General features: G+C 36.1%; 1 protein-coding gene across 1 annotated transcript in view; it reads left to right on the forward strand.

Moving 5' to 3' along the window:
* The first annotated feature begins 2,225 nt into the window (after positions 1-2,225).
* Positions 2,226-22,206, forward strand: part of Unc79 (unc-79 homolog, NALCN channel complex subunit) — a 252,433-nt gene continuing 232,452 nt past the window's right edge. The window contains 1 exon segment of the mRNA XM_047541641.1: positions 2,226-2,328. Within this exon segment, the coding sequence (XP_047397597.1) occupies positions 2,307-2,328 (22 nt within the window). The 5' untranslated portion in view covers positions 2,226-2,306.

Genomic DNA, 22,206 nt, shown 5'->3' on the forward strand with positions numbered 1-22,206 from the left:
TTCTAGATTCTCATGGTATACTCATTTAATCTGGATGATGACTTTAAATGTGACCACCATAGGGTCTTTTGTAGGTGAGGAAATTGAGGCATACAGAAGTTAAATGACATCCAAAAGACTCCTCAGCTCACAAGAGGCAGAGCTGAAATTCAAACTTGACCAATTCCAGAGTCCATGACCTTAAAACTGTTATATTCTCTCTCAATAGGAGGTTTATTAAGATGAACAGCAGGACTAGTAAGTAGATGAAGGGAGAATAGTTTTCCAATAGATACTTTGTCCTTTGTTTCTGCTATCCAGGACACTTAAAAAAATTCAATTACTGTTTTCTTTATCAAAGATTCAAGCTTCCCAGAAATTTCTGAATAAATCCTCGAGCTTTCTTTTAATCACACAAAATGTTTATCATCTTCTCAGAAATGTTCATTATATTCATATTTTCTTCAGAATGATTCCTATTTATTTTTATCCAAGATTAATTCTCCATCATTGCTCTTCACAGAATCATTTATCTTTGACTGAAAACTGAAACTTCTTTTTTGGGTGTGGTTTAGGGGGTTTAGGGAATGAACTGTGGTACAGGATGATAGCCCACCAGCCAGTGTGGCATTCTAAGCGTGGGGTGGCAAGGTCCAATCATTTATATACCTAAAAGAGTCAAATCCTACTCCCTGATGAACATTTTTGCAATACCATGAAACTCGGCAACTGTTTCATCATAATACAATTTCATCATAATGAACAATTTCCCTGTTATTTGAGGGCTTTTTTCCTGGTTACTCAGAAACACCTTTTCTTGACATTAGTTCATATTTTTCATAATTGTCAAAGATTTTAATCTGAGAATTTTGTACATATCATACAGAACTTAATGTTCTTTTCCCTAAAATACAGATCATTCTTTTTTGGTGAGATGGAAAAATGTCAATCTAGGAAACATTAAAAATCACTGAATTTATAATTCCTAGAGCTTTCGCTTAATCAGCTTGTTATAATCATTGTTCCTTGGCTTCACAAACTTAACTATTTGAATGAAGAATGGTCACACTGGTTGGCAACTGGACAGTACTTTAATTTTAAGGGGACTTTCACCTCTATTATCCTATTTGACCTGCCCTATAAGTCTTTGGGTGACAGGGCAGATTTTATTGTTCCCATTGTATAGATAAAGAACCTGAGGTTTAGGAAGATTAAAAGATTATTTCTGGAGAAGTAAATGCTGAACTGGGTCTTCAATCTGGTTTTTCCTGACTCCAAATCCAGGTTGAGAATGCCTCTCCACTTTGTCACAGACTCTTTTGGCATCTTTCTGTTAATATGCATGATGCCCTTTTCTATTGCCTTCATTTCTATTGGCTTCCATTCCCCAGCAGAGGGGCTTCCTAACGTGCCGGGGTTTAGACTGGACGTTTGCTTGGGAGCACACCTGGGTTCTTCCTGTCTCCAGTCTTTCATCTTCCTTCTCTGTGGTCTTTCCAGCTTCACCATCCGTGGAAATCGCCTCCTTCTCCAGCCCCCACTTTTCAAGTCTCCTTACAGCCCCTGGCAGTGGGACCTCCCATCCTTAATCATCAGCAGGAGAGCCCATCCGCCAGGGGAGGCAGAGGGCACGGACCGCAGCACGCCGGGAAGCCATGCTAAGGGTTACTTCTGCATTTCCTTCCTCGCGGTTCTCAGAGCATCCTCGTCGCCCTCCGGCCCCGGCTCTCTCCAGCCCGCCCCGGATCCGCCTCCCTCTCCTTCCTCCCGGAGGTTGAGACGAAGCCTGGGACGCACCTGTGTCCCTCTCCGGTCACCGCGTTGAGGCACTGGGGGCTGCTCCGGGAGCAGGATTTACAGGCCCGGAGCACGCCAATGGGAGATCCAAATGGTCGGGGACTCCGGCACTTTAAGAGGCTTTTCTCTGGGAAACACCCGTCCCCTCCGTGCGCCTTATGAATGGAAATACTCCTCCCCCGGTCGAGCCCATTTTCCCATTTCACCAGGAGCCGCAGCTTGCTCTCTCCTTTCGGTCTCCCCGCCCACATCAACGCGGGCAGCTCCAGGAGGGGACGGACAGGAAGCCTTTGGCCGCCTATTAAATCCCACCCATTTCTCCGGGGGCGATTTCCTAACCTTCCGGGACCGAATTCTGCAATTTGATGTGCGTTTTGTCCGAATGGTAGCGACACGGGCCTAAGGGAGGGGGAAAGCGAGGGGGTGGGGGGTGGGGGGTATGCGCTCTTTTCCTCGCAACATCGCTGGCGGAGCGAGGGAGCTCACACGACACAGATTTTGGGGCAAAGCCTTTCCATCTGGACAGCACCATGTCCACCAAAGCGGAGCAGTGTAAGTAGCAGCCGGCCCGGCACTCCGGCCCGGCCCCCGGCGGGAGCTATCGCAGTCGCGGCGTTTGCGGCTGCTGGGAGACCTTGGCATTGTGCTGGTGCGGGGGTGGGGGCTGAGGTTGGGGCGGGTGGGGGGTGGGGGTGGAAGAGGAGGTGGGGGAGGGTGGACGTTGTTGGCAGCGCGGCGCTGTCCCCGGTGCTGAAAAATAATGCGGTCTTCCCAGGCTTGTGGTGGTTTCGCAAGACTAAGAGACCCTGCGAAATGAAATTAAAATGGGGTCATTCTTGGGAAAAAGAGGCTTCGTATCTTTCAGATAAACATTTCAGTATCACTGTTGGAGTGGGGGAAGGGGGGCAGCGGCAAATCAGGGGCGGGGAACTGTCAGTTGCAACCCAAAGCCTGCCTGGCCTTCTGAGCATGCCCAGTTTTTGGTGCTGGAGCCATCGGGGAGTTTGAGTCTGCAGTTTCCACTTAGGGTTGAAGAGGCAAGAAAGGAGAGAAGGGGGAGGGAGAGAGCAGGGAACCAGGCAGAATTCTGAATTTAGTATAAGGAAAATTAACTCATGAATACCAACACTAGTGCTAAAAGTAACCACAACCATGCGGTGCTTACAAGAAAGTGCAAGGGGCGCTGGGAAAATGATCTAATGGATCTAATTATTTTTCCAAGAGCAGGCTTCCTTTGTAGGGCAGCTTACACAAACTCTAACATATAGCACAGGAGAAATTTGGCTGTCCCAGTAATGTTAACTGTGTACTTGGTTGAAAACGATCTGCTACTCCTATGGACGGAGTAAGTTTCTAAGACGGTCCCTACAGTCTGTCTTATTTCAGTGCGCACATATAGGCCCTGGGCATGTACTTGGTAGGTTGATAAATGTGAAACATTTTCCTGAATGCACTTGAGGGATTCAGGGGCTTCAACTTCTGGTTGGAAAAAAAAGATGTTTTTATTAAGTAATGAGTTTGAATTTTTAACAAATATACCAAAACTTATTTGTCTTAAATGACTCTTGTTTGTTCCAAAGCAGTAAACACTCATGTTGATAATGCTGTCCCTACTTGAGAGTCTTCATAATTCTTCTTTGGAATAATTATTAAAGCTATTTTTTGACATTCATAAAACAGTAGTCTCTTTTGGGAACAATATCTTATATATGATAAAATGCATCATGCCACTTATTCACCAGACTGAATGGGCTGAAGACTCAGAATTCTCAGACGGATGGTTCTTTAGGAATTGTGCTGCCCACCTACCAGTGCTTTCACCTCTTTATATTGTTTTTGGAATCTGGAAGATCCTCATTTGAATCCTAGTTCTGCCTCTCTTTGACCTTGGGCAAAATAATTGACCTCTCTGAATCTTATTTCCTTATCTGTAAGGGGTAATAATGCTAATGGGGTTATTGTGATTATAAATGAGAGAACACACACAGGAGGTGTAGTAGGCCCAGCACATAGCATATACTCAATAAATGATGGCCATGACACTGACAAGTATTTTCCATTTGAAGAGTCAGTCTCTTCTAAATTGTTAGCGAACTCTTTTGTGATTATTTTTTACCTGTTTCTGAAAGTTAAATCTACCCTGACAATGAAATTCTGCTTCTACAGAAGCTTCAAAAAAAATTGGATGTATTCTGTTTTGAGTAATGGTAACATAGTCGGAATCAGTGTAGAACTACCCACTGGAGAATGTCATACCCTTAAGGATTTTATTATGGTATGCTTGTTAAAAAAAAAACCCACCACCTGCCATTTGATTTTCACTTGCATATTACATAAGGAATTTCAGGTTAAAGCCAGTGAGTATTACTGCCCTCTTACTGTTCTCCCTTCCTTGATATTTTTTGACATGCACTGGGTTTTGTCAAAAACCATGTTTTGTCTCTTTCCTGGGCAGTGAATTCCAGGATGAATAAAATCTAGATGGGGACTTGCTTGTGTAGTACAATTTGCGGGCTTAAATAACTATTTTAGACTTGTTTATAAAACAGATGTTTTCATCTGTAGAGGATGAAAGACACTGTATTTGGAACTACAATGTGGATTTGAGCTTTGCATGCCCTTCTGATTAACTGCGACACATAGGGCAATTAACTTGATAGTTTTGTGCCTCAGAATTTCCATCTATAAAGTATGGAATAAATAGTAGTCATCTTTGTTTAGTCCTAAGGGTTTTGGAGGGCAAAAGAGGTAAATGGGAGGAGGCTATGAAAAGGATAAGGAGGCTTTGGGTGTTTTTAGGCATTTTTATTTGGAGTGAAGATAAGTTAGGAATTTTTTCTTTCCCTCTAACATGAGTGACACTCCAGTGCACATTACGTACCTGAAAATAGAGCATAAGCACGAAAAGGTGCATAGTTAATGTTCAGGAAGAAGAAATACTTTTTATTAAAGAGAAGTTGCATATTGGTGGTAGTTTATTGTTGGACATAGTAGGAGTATGACTAGGGGGAAGGAGAAAGAGAAGGGAGGGCCATGAGATTTTTCTCTTCTGTTGAGTATGAAGATCACTAAAAGGGAAGAGAATAGACCTGAGAGTTCTTTTCTCCTCTGCATTCAGGAGCGTCCTCAGTACTATGGACCAAGGGGGAAGAGTTAGATTTAATATAATATCAAGATATTATTTTTTATTACTCTTTTCTTGGAGCCTCTTGATGTAGGCAAAGATTTCACTGGTGCAGGAAGTAGACATAGTTTGGTTGAACCAGCAAGAGGAAGTACTTGCATTTCAACCTGAACAGATTACGTGACTTAACTTTAAAGAGTCATGTATCACAGAGAAATGAAAAATGAATTTTATTTTTATATGGTGGCATTTTCTCTTATGAGATAAGTAATAATGACGAGAGACAGACTAGTTTTAGCAAAGATATAGTTTGGAGGCTGTTTTTAAACGTTTAGTCTGTTTTCAGTGCTATCTGCAGAGCCTCATAACAGGAGGGGAAATCTTAGCAATTTCTCAGGTGATTACACAAGAGTTAAATTCTTTTTCCTCCAGATGATTCTTTTTATAGCAGTCAAAGTTCATTATGGTGAAAATGTTTATATAGTTGACATAGAATTTGGAATAATAAAAATAAGAATTTATGGTTTCTTTTATTTGGGATTCTAAAGAGGAGTCACTCCCCTCCCCCAACTTTCTCTGTCTTCTAAGACTTAAAACTGACCAATTCGGAGTACTTTGGAAGTGCTCTTTCAAATAAAGCTCTGCTTTGTGTGACGGCAGAAGTTAAGAGTTGAGGTTCTAGAATCAGTTCACTGCCTGGGTTTGAATCCTGGCTCTGCCTGCTGCAAGCTCTGTGACCTTGAACAAGTTAATTTAACTTGTCTAAGCACTGATTGCATCATCTATAAAATGGGGATAGTAATCATTGTTGTGAAGATTAAATGAGGTGATCCATGAAAAGTGCTTACCAGGGAATCCTCACACATAATGTGAAGTTAATACATGTAGGCAGTTATTATCATCATCAAGAATAAAATCATGTGCTTGTTGCCAAAATGGGGATAATGATAAAGTTTAGATTGAACCTTTCAGAATGTAACAGAACAAGAAGTAGCAATGATGTTATTTAAATGGGATATGAACTGTTATTCTTCCTTGACTCTAGGCCTTTTCTCTAGCTCTCAGGGTGGGAGGGCATGCCTTCCTGGCAGTTTCTGGGCTTGATATGCCTCAGGGCACTGGCCAATCCCCTAAACAGAACATTTCTAAGACATGAACTGCTTATCCATCATATTTTGTATTGTGAAGAAAGTGTGGCAGTTGTTAAATACACATTTTTATATAAATATCCATCAAAATATTTATCAAATTTGGAATCAATCTGTTGATAATTTGGGTAACCACTAATTATAGAAATAAGAATGTATAATTTTTTTTAGTGTATTCACCCAACTCCATATCTTTATCTCAGTAACTGAAAATCTTTTTGATTACATTAGAGACACTTTTAAGAATATGCCTAATTATCATGATTTGAAGATGAACTTGCCCCTCTCCCGCAGCATACTTGAGGACCACACTGGAAAAATCGATTGTTTTTATTTTTGTTTTTTTGCACATTTTGTGGTAATATTACTACAGTAGAAAAGTACATTGTTATCTTCTTTTAGAAGAAACTCTAATTTTATTAATATATGCAAAAAAATTAGAGTATGACCCTTAACTTGTCTGTGGTTGCAAAAGGAACAATGGTGGTCAGCCTTTGTCTTGCATGATTTCTTTGTGTCATTTGACACTAGTTGCTGTATTCCTTATTTATACTTTCCTTTTCTGACTGTTCCTCCTGAGGGCTCTTTCTTCCTGATTTTTAAAAATTGTGTTCACTCAAGTTTCCATCATTTGTCCTGTCTCTTTTTAATTCCACAGACTTGACGTTCATTCACTTGCATGGTATCAGTTATTAGTTCTATGTGGATGATTTCCCAGTATAATTTTCATTTTTGTTTGTTTTTGTTTTGTTTTGGTGCTGGCCATTGAACTCACAACCTCTCAATACAGTTTTCTTGTTCTCTGGAACTAGAAGCCTCTATTTCTGTCTAGATCTTATCCCCAACAAATCCAAATTCATTGTCTTATGTCCCAGGTCGAAACTTCTTTTTGTTTTACTCATTTCAGTGGATGGCATGACCATTTTCCAAGTAAAAAAACTTGGAGTCTCCCTAAATTTGTAATCATTGCCTTAACTTTTCAATATATCATACCCTGTTGATTCTAACCCTTCCAACTTGATCTGCCCTGCTCTGGTTACAGTGGACCATTTTTTCAGTTTGTCCAGTGCTCCGTGCTCTTTTTGCCTGAAATGCTTTCTTTCCCTCCATGGCCCTCTTCTGTGCCTGTCCCATGCCTACTTACTGCTCAGTGTTTAGCTTGGAATCCCTGCCTAATTGCTGCTTTCCCCCACGCCTTACTTGTGTGTTCACAAATGTATTTCAATAATTAGCTTTCTTGTTAGTTGCCTCAATTTAATTTTTGTGTAGATTGTGTTATTGTTCACATTGTAGCTCCAGCATGCAATCCATTGCCTGGTGCATAGTTTGCACAAAAATTCCTTGAGTGAATAAAATTGATTGAGGGTGGATGAAATATCTTTTTTTTTTTTTTTTTTTTTTTTTTTTTGCGGTGCTGGGGAGTGAACCCAGGGCTTTGTGCTTGCAAGGCAAGCACTCTACTAACTGAGCTGTATCCCCAGCCCCTGAAATATCTTTTATAGGGAAGATTTACATAATCAAGTTTTTGGATATCATTAATTTGAAGATTTTGCATTTTTGTTATGTGAAGTTCTACATCCCATACATGTGAACGTTGTATAAAATGGATGCTTTTCAATGGATTTATAGGGAGATAAAGCTATAGTTATCAAAAGTACTTAAAATATATTTGCTAAATCAAATGTTATAGTATTTACGTAACAAGCTACACTTTTTCCGAACAGTCATTGTGGTTTGGGTTCTTTTTAATTAGCTAAATTTTTCTTATATTATGTTCAGCATAATAATTATGATTCCCAATTGGTAGGCAAACTTAGCACACAGATGACTGTTATTTCTTAAGGTAAAGCAGCATTACATTTGAAGTCAGAAACTCTTTGGGATGTAGTTTTACTTGGATGCTATTCAAGTTTTCATGTATGGATTACTCAACCAATAAATAAGATTTGAGTTGGGATTCTTGTTTTGCAGGTGTGTTGTGTTGGAGATTCATGTGCATTTATTTCTTGTATTCTGAAAAGATATGGGAATTTTGCATAAGTGAACACATATATTGACTTAGAAATGAAATGTTTACTGCATTGAAAAGTACAGTAAGCAAAATGTGTTCTTATTGAACTAGTTTTCTGAAGTATAGAAAGCAGTCATTTAGGATTTTTATCTTCTTTCAGTCCATATGTTCTATTTTTGTTTTGTTTTTCTCATCTTCTGGACTTTTCAAGAACAGTGTTCCCAGGCAGTATATTGATTATTATGTGAGTCTTACTAAATATTTGATGTGGAATTAAAGTTGGAGTGGTATTCAGCATTTTGAGGTATCTTTCATTTTTACAGGTCCTAGAGGTTTAGTCTCACACACAGGTAAAATTGAATGGATATATACATTTGTGTATATATCATGTTATTTTTAGTTTAAGAAAAAATGATCTTGCCTCAGAAGTAAAAATAGATAATAATTCATAATCATATAACCAAAGTGGTATGTCAAAATTATGTATATTTGACTCTTAAGCTTTCCATTGAAGGAGAGTTTAGACATTTATTTGTACCTACTTTGTGCTAGGCACTTTGGTATATAAAAATTCATTCTCATAATAGCTTTGAGAGACAAGCGTTGTTACCTTAGTACTATGGTTCTATCTCTTAAATTAATACTCCTTGGATATCTCACTTGTTATTTATTCTTACCATCATCAACCTAATTATGGGGTTTATCATCTCTATTATGCCTCCCTGAGTCTGCTTGTGTCCTCACATATCTTTCCAAATGATGTATCTAAAATACAGAGACCATCATGTCATTCTTCTCTTTAAAACACGTCAGTAACTTCCCATTACCTTGAACCCATATTAGAACTTCTTTTCGGTAGTTGCGAGAGCTTTTCCTTGATGGTAATATTTTAAATATATGTAGAGTGATTGCTTGATAATGTTTTATAATAATATGATGAAATTTCTAGACACTTACCTTTTTGCATCACTATTTAAAAATGCATTCCAGTTCTTCCTTATGACCTCCTTCAAATGTGACACTTGTTTAAAGACTCACTACTTCCTATGTACCCTAGTTAGTGCTGAGTACAGGGATTTTTATTTCAGAATTTAAGTATTCCTTTGGCTCTCTCTATAATATTGAGCTGCTGGCCCTCTCCAACTGCCAGGTCTGTTCCATAGGAATAGCTGCAGTTTTCCTTTATCCTCTATCTGTGCAGTTGAAAGATAAGTTATTTAGCTGTATATTAGTCTCCTAGGGCTGCTGTAACAAGTTACTACGAACTGGTCACCTAAAACAACAGAAGTTTATTGTCTCACAGTCACAGAACTGCAAATCCAGAGTCAAGGTGTGAGCAGGACAGTGCTCTCTGAAGGCTCTAGGGTCCAATCCTTCTTGCCTCTTTTGGCTTCTGGTGGTGTCAGTAGTCCTAGGAATTCCTTGGCTTGCTGCATCACTCCATTCACTGCCTCTGTCTACATAGAGCCTGTGTTTGTTTCCAAATCTTCTTTTCTTTCTCTTATAAACACACTCCAGTTATTTGATTTAGATCCCATCTTAATCCAGTTTGACTTCATCTTAACTGATTACATCTGTGAAGACCCTATTTCCAATTAAGTTTCTGTTTACAGTTACCTGGAGTTAGGAATTGAATATATAATTGGGGTTGGGGGGCTCAATTCAATTAATTATGAACCTTATTAAATTTTATCTTATTAGTGTTTTTTCACTGTTATGACTGATTATCTCTCCAATGTATTAGCCATCCTTCCATGAATTTGGTATCAACTATCAAAATAATATGCATTCCTATATGAAGTATCCAAAATAAATATGATGAGGAAAAAAGCAGCGCAAAAACCCTGTGACATGGCATTAAACAATTTGGTTCAAGTTGACTCTGAGCCATTAATCAATACATTTTAGATGTGACAGTTTCACTAATTACAGATCTATTCACTTATTCAACAAATTCTTATTGGTTGTCTTCAATGTGTCGGGCACTGAACTAGGCTCTAGAGCAGCTTCCTGGTGAGTCTCCAAGGGCATCTGATTTTGCAGAATTGTATGTACTTTTCAGCTTTTCTTTGATACCTTGTCAAGATCTCTAAAACAATAGGATATTGTAAGGAACTTGACATGATTCTCCTCCTCCTCTTCCTTCTCCTCCTCCTTCTTCTTTTGTTTAAACTGAAGGCTAAATTTTTTTTGTAGAGAATTTTGACTGTCCCCTTTCTCATTCACTATTCTTAATTTTCAAGTTTTTCTGGCTTTCTCTTTCAAATTCTTCCAAATTAATTTGATAATTGAGTTGCATAGCTCAAAAAAAAAGCTTCATGGGGTTACTATCCATATTATATACATTACATTTATAAAATACCTTACTTAGGGAGAACTGACATCTTTATGATATTGAATTGTACTGTCTGATAACATGATATGTCTTTTCATTTGTTCAAGTCTGTGCCTTTGCAGAGGTAAGTTTTGTCACATAGCTGGGCAAGGTGACATATACCTGTAATTCCAGCTACTTGGGAGACTGAGGTGGGAGGACCACAAATTTGAGACCAGCCTTGGAAACTCAGTGAGACCCTATTTCAAAATAAAAAATAAAAATGACTGGGAGAGTACCCTTGGGTTCAATCCCCAGTACCAGAAAAAATTTTTTTTTGGTCATATATATTTTGGAATGTCTTATTGAACTTATGCTTAGTACTTTATCTTTCTTGTTATCATAATTGGGATGTGTCTTTTCAGTCTTATCTTTTAATTTTATACATTAAGACTATTGATTTTTGTGTGCCAATATTTTAAGCTTACTTTACTAAATTTTTTATAGTCATTTTTGATCTATTCTTTTGGGTTTTTGAGATATATAATTATATGTCTGTGAATAAAAAATAGTTTTATCCTTTCTTTTCTATTCAATTTTTATGCCTCTAATTGTTTTCTTTTTTCTAATTGCATTGGCAAATATCTCTAACAATGTTAAATACAGCAGAGGGTAGGTGCTCTTGTTTTGCTTTTACCTTTACTAGGAATGCCTCTGGTATTCTCTCAAGTAAATATTCTTTTGAGTGGAGTAATATGTGAAGGAATTATCCATCCATCAAATCCTCTTTTATTGTTTTTAAAATTTTTGTTTTTGCTTTCTTTTTTTTTTTTTTTTTACCTGAATGGATGTTGAATCAAATTCATTTTCTCCATGTATGGAGACCATATGATTTCTTCTCTTAACTTTATTAATACCCAAGACTGAATTTTGTCACATTTTGCTGAAGACATTTTGTATTGCTATTAGTAAGTTAGATAGATTCATAGGTTTTTGGGGGGAGGTATAAGGTTGGGATGAATTCTAGTCAGAATCTGGAAACAATGTTTATTTTCCATATTATACAAAGTGAGTCTGAAAGTTTTCTTTCCTTACTCTGGAATAAAGTAGAATTGGGATTATCCATCTTTAAAGTTTGTTAGAGTTCCTTTCTGAACTAGTCTGGCCCAGTACTTTTTTTGCAGTAAAAGTCTTTAACTTCTTTCTGTATTTGTTCTATGACATTTGTTCAATCTAGTAATTTTTTGTTTCTACTGGGGTCAAATTTGGTAAGCTTTATTTCTCTAAAAAATTATGCATTTCATATAAAGTTTCAAATATACATAGAATTATGAAGTTCTTAGAAATTGAAATAAAACTTTATTTGATGTTGATTTTCTCCTTATCATTTCTAATGTTGTGTTTGATGTCACATATTTGTGCTTTCTCTGCTGGGCCCCTCCCCTCTTTTATTGGGTTAGTTAGTAGTTTGTCTGTTTTGTTGATTTCTTTTCCAAGAAGGAGCTGTTTTTTATTTTTTATTTATAATGTCTACTATGTTTTTTCTTGGGGGAGTAAATTAATTTCAGCTTTTATTATTAAATCCTGATTTTTTTTCTGATTCTTTGTGTTATTATAGTGTTCCTTTTCTAAGTTTTTGAGTTGGCTGTTAATTTATTGAAATTTTTATTCACACAGGCATTTCAAGCAATATATTTTTCTTTGATACTTCCTTTGGTGGTAACCTACAGATTTTCTAGTAATGTCAGGCCTTTATTATCACTCTTTTTAAGACATTCTGTGATGAATTTTGCATTTTGCCTTTGACCCAAGAGTTGTTTGGGAGTGTTTAAGTTTCCACATGGAAGGACATTTTAAAAATTTTGTTATCAATTTTTATTTTATTGCATTATGTTCTGAAGATGCTGTATATTGTTTTTATTCTTGAAAACTTGGAGGTTTTCTCTGTCCTGAGATTTCTTCAGTTTTTGTGAATGGTCTATGTGTACTTGAAGTTATAGTCTCCATTATTAATACAATGTTATCATAGTTTGATAGGTATCTATAATAGATACCTTATTTATGTTGTTCAGTTCTTCTGTACCTTTAGTAGTTTAGTCCACTTGATCTTGAAATGTGGGAGGTCTGTGAAAGTCTCTTTGCTAGTGTTTCTGTGTCCCCTTGTGTCTTCTGGGGGTGGTGCTTAATGGAAGTTTTTACCCTGTTACTGGGTGCATAAATGTTAATAACTAATAGTTTCATTGTGAATTGAGCCATAAGCACTAGGAAGTGTACCTCTTTATCTGTGTAATGCTTTTTGATTTGAATTCCACCTTGTCAGAGATCAAGATTATAACCCCTGTTTTCTTTTACTTGTGTTTGCCTGATATATCTTTCTCCATCCTTTTATTTTTAACTCTTTTGAATCTCTTTGTTTTAGGTGTGTCTCTTGTATTCTGCATAGTGTTGGATTTTGCTTTATTAGCCAAACTGAAAATCCTTTTCTTTCAATAGGTGAGTTAAGCCCATTTACATCTATTGATATGATTAATATGTTTGGCCTCAGTTCTATCATACTGTTTTATCTTTATGTCTTTTATATCTAAGCTCTTTCATTATGCAATGGGTTTAATTTGCTCATTTGTTCTGTTCATTAACTTTGTACTAATGCCTTTCTATAATACCATTAGTTCACTTATTTTTTTGGACTAATTGGTTCCTTACATTGAACAATATCGGGGTTAGCTTATATCCTCTTGTTGTCCTTCCCCTCCTTCCATCCCAGTCTCTGAAATAAAGTAATGTCCCTTTATTTCCACTTCATATCTATTAGGCAGTCGTATCCATATGCACTACTTATTCCCCACACGCCTCCATTTTTACAATTGTACCATGTCTGTTGTATGCTCTCTCTTATAAGCATGGATTAGCTTTTCCCAAATTATGTTAATGTTTATACAATTATGTTTAAAACTCACCCCTCATGCTGCTCGCTCTTGCTCTTTTTGGTTGTCTAAATCTCCTTTTCTAATAGATTCCTTAGGAAGGACTCAAAAATTCAACATTCCCAGCATTTTAGCAAATTTATAATGATTTGTTTGCAGCTTTGTACTTGAAGATCAGTTTGGGAAGATATAAAAATCTTTGACTTTGTACTTCCTTTACTTGAATGTCTTAAGTTCATTATATGATTTTCTTTTGGCATGAAGAATTGGTGAGAAGTCTGATGACAACTGTAGTTTTTTCTCTTATTAGTGGTTTAATTTCGTTTTTTTTTTTTTTTTTTTTTGCCTGTTTGCCCAAATGATTTTTTATTTTTCTTTAAAGTTGCTTTAACGATATGATTCAGTGATGGCTCTGCTGAAACGATTACAGCGTATCCTTCCAATATGCAATTTCAAAAAAAATTTTTTTATAAATTAAGGAAGTGTTCTGTGTATAAAATAGGAAGTGTTCCTGGGAAACCTGGGAATGGTTTCGGTTTTGGTTTTGTTCCATTGTGGGCACTCTTCCTGCCTTCCCCATTGCATGTGTGCTGCCTCTTTCTTTTTTCTCCTCTGCATGGATTTCATTCTAGTGAATGTGTTCTTTTTAAAATATTTCTAGTTGTAGATGGACACAATATCTTTATTTTATTTATTTATTTATTTATTTCTATGCAATACTGAGAATTGAACCTAGTGCCTCACACATGCTAGGCAAGCGTTCCACCTCTGAGCTACAATCCCAGCTCTCTAGTGAATAGTTTAAAAATCTTTTTAAAAAATTTCTTTTGTATTTTTCTTAGAGCTGCTTATACAATTTACCTTTATTAGTCTACATGTGAATTAGCCTATCTATGGTGATTATATCTGTATATAGAAATAAATTTATTTAGTCCTTAAAAATAAATGTCAAATATAAATAAAAATTAATAACATTCAATTTTTATTTACCTTATTTCTCATAAATCCAATGTATTAATTTATAAGTACAATCATCTGACTCTGTCATTATGTCTTCTAGTGTACACATGCCCAAATACCTACATATTAAAATGTTATTTTTCCTCTTTTTGTTAATTATGGAAATAACTGCATATAATAAAATTCATTCATTTTTAAAGCACAGTGACTCATTTTGCTAAGTACATATAATCATGTAATCATTATCATAATCAGTATAGAGAATAGTTGCTTTACCTCAAAAAGAATGCTTGTGATCTTTGCTCTCAATTCTCTCCTTTTAGCCCTAGTCCCAGGAAGACATTGATCATCTTTCTATCATTATAGTGATGCCTTTCATGGAATTCCATATAAATGGAATCATTCAATATATAGTCTTTCTTGTTTGGTTTTTGTGTTAGTCAGCTTTCCATCACTGTGACAAAATACTTGAGATAATCATCTTATAAGAATGAAAGGTATATTTTGGCTCATGGTTTTAGAGATTTTAGTCCATGGTCACTTGGCCCTGTTATCTCTGGGCCAGAGGCAAGGTGGTATGTGAGTAGTAGGAATGTGTAGTAGAGGAACATGTTCACCTTGTGGCAACTGGGAAGCAGAGATGCTCCTAAAAGGGCATACCTGCAGTTATCTAACTTCCTTCCACTATTCCCCATCTCCTAAAGGTTCCACCCTGGCCATCCCCAATTGCACCACATTCTGGCAACCAAACCTTTAATACATGGCCTCTGAGTGACATTTATCCAAACTATAGCAACTTTTATTTAGTATAGTTTTTTGAGATTAATTTGTTACTGTATTTATTACTGTTTCATTCTTTTTTATTGTTATATAGTATTCCATGGCATGTGTATATTATAATTTATTTATCTATTCACCAGTCAACAGACATTTGGGTTGTTTCCAGCTTTTGGCCATTATGAATAATGATGCTGAGAATATTTGTGTACATGTTTCCAAGTGAACGTATGTTTATATTTCTCTGGGAGTAGAATTGTTTGATAGTATAGTAATGGATATTTAATGTGATAAGGTGTTGCCATACTGTTTTGCCAAGTGACTATAACATTCCGCATGCCCACCTGCGATACAGGAGAGAGCTCCAGTTGTTCCACATCCTCCCCAATGCTTGGTACTGATATCATTTTAACTTTAGTCATTCTTGGCAGCATGCAGTGATATCTCACTGTGGTTTTAATTAGCAGTTCTCTGAGATGTAGTGATGTTGAATCTTTTTATGTGTTTATTGACCATTTGTATATCTTCTTTAGGGCAATGTCTGTTCCAAACTTTTGTTCATTTTTGTTCATTTTTTGTCTTCTTTTTGTTGAGTTGAGTTTTTAATATATGTTGATTCAAGCACATTGTTTTGAAAAATTTTGCTTCCAATCTGTAGCTCCTTACCTATGACTTGAGAAGTAACATTTAAATCACATAGTTTATTCTATGAATTTTTCTTTTATCATTTGTCCTTTTAATATCCTGTATAAGAGATCTTTGCCTAACCCAGTGTCTTAAAGATTTTCTCCAAAGTTGTCTTTTAAAAGCTTAATAGTTTTATCTCTAATTTTCAGTTCTATGAACAAATTTGAGTTAGTTTTTATGTATGCTGTGAAGTAAGGTTTGAGGTTTATTATTTTCATATACAAAGTCTATTTATTCTAGCACCATTTGTTGTAAAAACAACCTTGCCTCTATTGAATTTTCTTGGGACCTTTGTGGAAAATCAATCAGTTATATATGTATGAATTTATCTCTGGGCTCTATCCTGTTTATCTATCTGTATGTCTTTTTATGTCCAGAATATACTGTCTGAATAAACTTTCTTTGCTACTGTATATCTTCCATGCTTTGTTACTGCTTTTCAGAATTGCTTTAGCTCTTTTAGGTCCTTTGCTGCTCATATAATTTTTTCTTTTTTGGTGTTGGGAAGTGAACCCAGGGCGCTTAACCACTGAGCCACATTATCAACCCTTTTTAAAATTTTATTTAGAGACAGGGTCTTGCTAAGTTGCTGAGCCTGACTTTGAACTGACAGTTTCGCTGCCTCAATCTCCCGAGCTGCTGGGATTTTAGGCATGCACCATGGCACCAAGCTTGCTTCTCATATAAATTTTAAAAGTCAATATATCATTTTTTCCCAAAGAAAACTTATTTTCATTGGTCTATTGATCATTTTGGGGACAATTATCATCTTAATATTGAGTTCTTCAATCTTAGGAATGATACACACACACACACACACACACTTATTTAGGTCTTAATTCTTATTTGCAATGTTTTTGTAGTTGCTGTATCTTCAATTAAATTTATTCCTAAATATTTTTATGAATGGAGTTGTTTTTCAAATTTGATTTTCTAATTATTTGTGGTCATGGTAGATAAATGCAATTGATTTTTGCATGCTTCTCTTTTATCCTGAGTGTCTGTCACCCCTGCTTATTAGGCTGGTAACTTTTTTCTTAGAGTCTTCAACATGCATCTTCATGTTTACATCTATTTTTCCAATCTCTATGCCTTTTTATTGTCTTATTTTATTGGCTAGGACCTCCAGAACAATGTTAAAGTGATGTGAAGGTTATTGTTTTCTTTTTCTATGGGGAGGTTTTAAATTTTAAATTCAATTTCTTTAACTGATACAAAGCTATTCAGTTTTTATTTGTGGGGTGCTTAATTTTTTCTTGAGTCATCTGATGGTATGGATGAAAAACAAACTCAAACTCAGTTTCTTTTAGTATATGCTTATAACATAGAACCCTTCTGTGACCTCAAGAGGTGTTGGGGATATCTCCCCACAGGTAAGCAGTAAGTTCATTCTGCAGTGGATGTCAGCTGGGTGGCCTCTCATTCAGCCCAGTTTGACACTGTGTACCTGGAGAGCTCAAAAGGTTGAGGACTCTGTCCTTGATACTTGATACTTGGTCCCCAGCTCACTTCAGATACCAACCTTAGGCCCCAGGTTGTTTTACCTGTGCTTTTGGATGACCAGCTATAAATCAGGGCTCCCACACTCCCTCCTCAGGTTGACTAGTTTGCTTGAACCACACATAGAGCTCAGGGAAATACTTATGTCTATTGGTTTATTATTAAAGGTTATACAAAGAATACGAATGAAGCTATGCATAGGACTGAGGTATGGGGGAGGGCAGGAAGCTCCCCAGCTGCTCCACTCTCTAGAAGATCTCTGATCCTTGTCTTTTTGGGCTTTTACAGAGATTTTATTGCATAAGTGTGATTGAAGCATGAGTAACCATGTAGAACTATGTTTGGAATGAAAGGATATAATCTAATTCTAATAGAATGACAGGGAACCCAGCAAGGGCTCTTCCTCTTCTTCTTGGTCTCTCGGCAGCCTTCTTGGCCTCTCTTCCTCCTAGGTGCGAGACAGGACCTTTCTGAAATGGGGTCTTATGATCTACTATTATACAAAGTAGCTTGGAGAATTTCTAAGTGACCAGCTCCAAGATAGAAAAGTGGGAGAAGATTAGAGAAATCCTACTTTCTCTGGCCTGTCTTGGGGAGAAAAAGGAGCAGGTGAAGAAGGGCAGGAGGTCAGAGGGAGGGGTTTTACTCTCTGAGGCCTGTTCTGAGCCCTGAAGTGCCCAACATTATCATGAAACCTTTTACCTTTAGCTCTCTGAAGCTGTTCCAAAGGAACCAAGGACAAAAGTCATATACTTTACATTGACTGTTGTAGTCATTTAGTAAATAACAAGGACTGTGGAATATGAGCCAGAAACTGGGTGAAAACCAAAAAAATATATCATCCTATCATAGGTTGGTTATGGTTATTTGAATCTTTTGAGGAATTTGTCCTTGTGACAGATTCGTTCAGATGTCACTTTATTGGCATAAAGTTGTTCGTAATAATCCCTTATTGTCCTTTTTATACCGTAGAATTTGTTGCTGTGAACTTCCTTCTGATATTGGCAATTAATTTCTCTTTTTTTCTCGTTTTGTCTGGTTAGAGGTTTATGAATTTTGGGGTCTTCTCTGAGAACCAACATTTGGTTTTGGTGATTTTTTTTATATCATTTCTATGTTTTCTATGTTATTGATTTCTGCATTTAGCTATCCTGCTTCCTTCCTTTGCTTTGCTTTGGTTTACTTTGCTCTTCTTTGTCTAGTGTCTTAAAGTAAAAGCTTGTGGTATGGATTTGAGATCTTCCTTTGTAATGTAAAACTAATTTATAGCCATAAATTTTTTTTGTAAGTATTGTTTAACTGCATTTGTTGATAGGTTTTATCTTCATTATTGCTTGGTTTGAAATAGTCTCTTATTTCTCTCAGTTTTGGCCCAAAGTTTCTTTAGAAGTATGTTGTTTATCTTTCACACATTTGGGATTTTCCTGGTTCTTTGGTTTGGATTTCTAGCTTGAATCCATTTTTGTCAGAGAAGATGTTCTGTGTGTTTTTGATTTTTTGACATTCGTTGAGACTTGCTTTATGTCCCAACTGTGGTCTACACCGTAAACACTCCATGTGCAATTGAAAAGAATGTGCATTTTACAATTGTTGGTGATGTTTTAAAATCTTCTATGCTTTTACTGATTTTTATCTAGTTTGTCCTGTCAGTTGTTGATAAAAGCATATTGTAGTCTTTAGCTATGGTTTTGGAATTTACTTTTTTCCTTTAAAAGTATTGTTTTCTGTTCCATGTGTTTTCAAGTTCTGTGAATTGGGTTCATATACCTGCTGTTCCTGTTGAATATTCCTTTTATTACTATGAAGAGTATTCTTTTTTGGTTCTGGGGATTGAACCAGGGCCTTGTGCTTGTGAGGCAAGCACTCTACCAGCTGAGTCAAATCCCCAGCCCTGAAGTATATTCTTTATCCTTGTTTATATATTCTATTTTGAAATGTTTTATCTGATATTGATATTGCTACTCCTGCCTACTTTTGCTTACTGTTTGTGTGGTATATATTTTTCCATCCATTTCCTTTCAACTTTTAAACTTTCCTACTGGCATCTTAGGCATTTTTTTTTTTTTTTTCATTTTAAAGATAATGGTTGCTCTAGCAATTAAAATATACATCCTTATTTTTCACAGTTAACTTAATAATGTACAACTTTATTTAAAATATAGAAATTTGGGACTGGGATATAGCTCAGTGGGAGAGTACTTGCCTAGCATGCACCAAGCCCTGGGTTCAATTCTGAGTACTGCAAAAACAAACAAAACAAAATAAAATAAAAGAAATAAAATATAGAAATCTTGCAAAATTATGGACTCATATATCTATTTTATAATTGTTCTTTGTAATATGTCCACATATGTTATAAACTCCATAAGACAGTGTTATGACTTTAATTTTAAAGTTATATGGCTCATAAAGAAATTAAGAGGAAAAGAAAATAGTCTTTTGCTTTTACTTAAGGTATTTACCACTCCGGAGAGACTTCCTTCTCTTCTGAAGATTCACGTTTCTATCTGATGTCATTTCTTTTTAGCCCAAAAAACTTCATTTTGCCTTTTTTGTAGTGCAGCTCTGCTTTTGACCAAATTTCTTAGATTTCTTTTATCTGGAAATGTCATTATTTAGCTTTTACTCTTGAATACTATTTTTGCTGAATGTAAAATTCTGCTTTGACAGTTTTTTTTTCTTTCAGTACTTTAAAGATGTCATTCCCTCTGGCCTTCCTGTTTTTAGAGGGGGAATTCAGACATTATCATAATTGCTTTTGTCTTGATACTCTTTATCTCTGACTTTCACCAGTTTAAATATCATCAGGTGGTCTTCTAGGATTTGTTCTGCTCTGTGTTTATTATTTTGTGCCTTAAAAAATGTCTACCTTTGTCAAATCTGGGAAATTTTTGGCTATTATTTCTTCAAAATTTTCCCCCTGCTCCATTCTTTCTGTCCTTCCCTGTGGTATTCTCATGACACATACATCTTACTCTCTGATATCATCTGATAGGCCTCTGAAGTTCTATTGATTTTTACCTCCATTCCCGCCCCCCCCCCTTTTTTTAACCTTTGACACTTACTTTTACACTTACTTGATATCCCATCGAAGACATTCTGTTTCTCTGATGAGAATTTCATGTATTGAAAGTGTATTTTGGGGTTGGGGCTGGGGAGATAGCTCAGTTGGTAGAGTACTTACCTCGCAAGCACAATACCCTGGGTTCATTCCCCAGCACCACCAAAAAAAAAAAAAAAAAAGAAAAGAAAGTGTATTTTATTCATTATTTGTTGGATAATTTTGAATCATATACTGGATGTCTTGAATGTTAAGGTGTGGAAATTTTGGATTCTAATACCTCCCACACCCAATGGCTATGCTTTCTTTATTTTAGTAGGTTGTTTTCTTGGTTGGAATTGAAATGCAAGCTCTTGCTCATGCAGTAGCTTCTCACTCTGTTCAGATCTTCCTCCTAAGCTGGTCTATATTATGTTTGTTTTGTACTTGTATGGTTCAGTGGTCAGTCAGAGAGTTAGATATGGAGAGTCTGGGATTCCCATTCTGTTTTTTGCCTTTTAGAATTTCCCACTCACGTGAGCATTCAGTTTGCCAACTTTCCTTTTCTAGTTCCCCAGGCTAGAAAGCTTGAGGGTTTTCCTTGTCTGCCTTACTGAGTGTGCTCTGTATACTTCATTTAGTCCCGGGCTTAAGCCACTTGCCTCCCTCCTGCCCCTCCTTTTCTTGGGAGCTTGAACTTCCTATTAGACTGCTTCTGTTCATTCTCCTGTAACTTTAGGTGGCTGTTTTTTTCATTTCATCTGGCTTCTTAGTTATTTTCTGAGGGAGCAAGAGGGCTCATTGGTAGAGGTTTAGTTTATCATAACCAGAAACTGCCTCATTTCTTTTTAATTTTTAATTTTTCCTTTCCCTGGCTGGAGATGTAGCTCAGTGTAGAAAGCTTGCCTGGCACGAATGAGGCACTGAGTTCCATCCCTAGCACCATGAAAATGTGGCAGTTTCTCCTTTCTAGGCCTTATTTTTCTTCAGCATTATTCTTTGTGTTTACTCATCCTTTTATTTGTCTGATTTAGTTTTAATTTTTGAAATATTCTTTCCTTTCTAATTCTCTCCAGAAAAATTTTACCTTCCTTTTCAAAATCTTTCTTTTATCTGGTCACTTAATTTCAGTATTTTTTTTTTCTTTTAGTAGGTGGACCCAATACCTTTATTTTATTTTTATGTGGTGCTGAGGATCTTACCCAGGGCCTCACACATGCTAGGTGAGCACTGTACCACTAAGCCACAACCCCAGCCCCTAATTTCAGTTTTTAATAACAAAGTTTCAACAATTTCTTAATTTCTTTTAGCTTACTTTAAAATCTAATATTTCAAAAAATATGGATATGCTGATTTTTATCTGTTCAGTGGATATGTCTGCTTCTTATTCTCTTTCTTTTTCCCCTAACTTATTTATTTTTTAAATGGACGAAATTTATACATATTTATTGTGTATAGTATTTTGTTTTGAAATATGTATACACTGTGTAATGGCTAAATTGAACTAATTAGCATATACATTACATGTTTTCTGTGGTACTCTTTCTTATGATGAATTTGTATGGGATTTTATTTTATTATGATTTCTTAAAAATTTTTAAATTAACAGTAATGTGTGGAATTTGCTTTTGATCATTTTTTAGGTGAAATAAGTTTTTCTATAAGTTTTAAGAAGGAGCAGTATAATGTTAGGACCCCTCTTTCATTTACTTATTTACTTATTTTTTTGTAAGATGTTAAAATTATGCCCTTATTCTTTTTGAGATATGCTTTCTTTGTTTCCCTTCCCTACTTTATATATACTTTTTTTTTTCCTTTTTATCTAGTGTCCTTACACTGTTTAATCTAGAGTCTGTTCCTTCTTGGTATAGCCTTTATTTTGAAGGTAGCTTTTGTTTTGCTAGTTTGGATTGAGAGTGCTCCATCACTATCTGACTATCACCTG

The sequence above is a fragment of the Sciurus carolinensis genome, chromosome 2, assembly GCF_902686445.1.
Source record: "Sciurus carolinensis chromosome 2, mSciCar1.2, whole genome shotgun sequence".
NCBI classification, from domain to species: domain Eukaryota; kingdom Metazoa; phylum Chordata; class Mammalia; order Rodentia; family Sciuridae; genus Sciurus; species Sciurus carolinensis.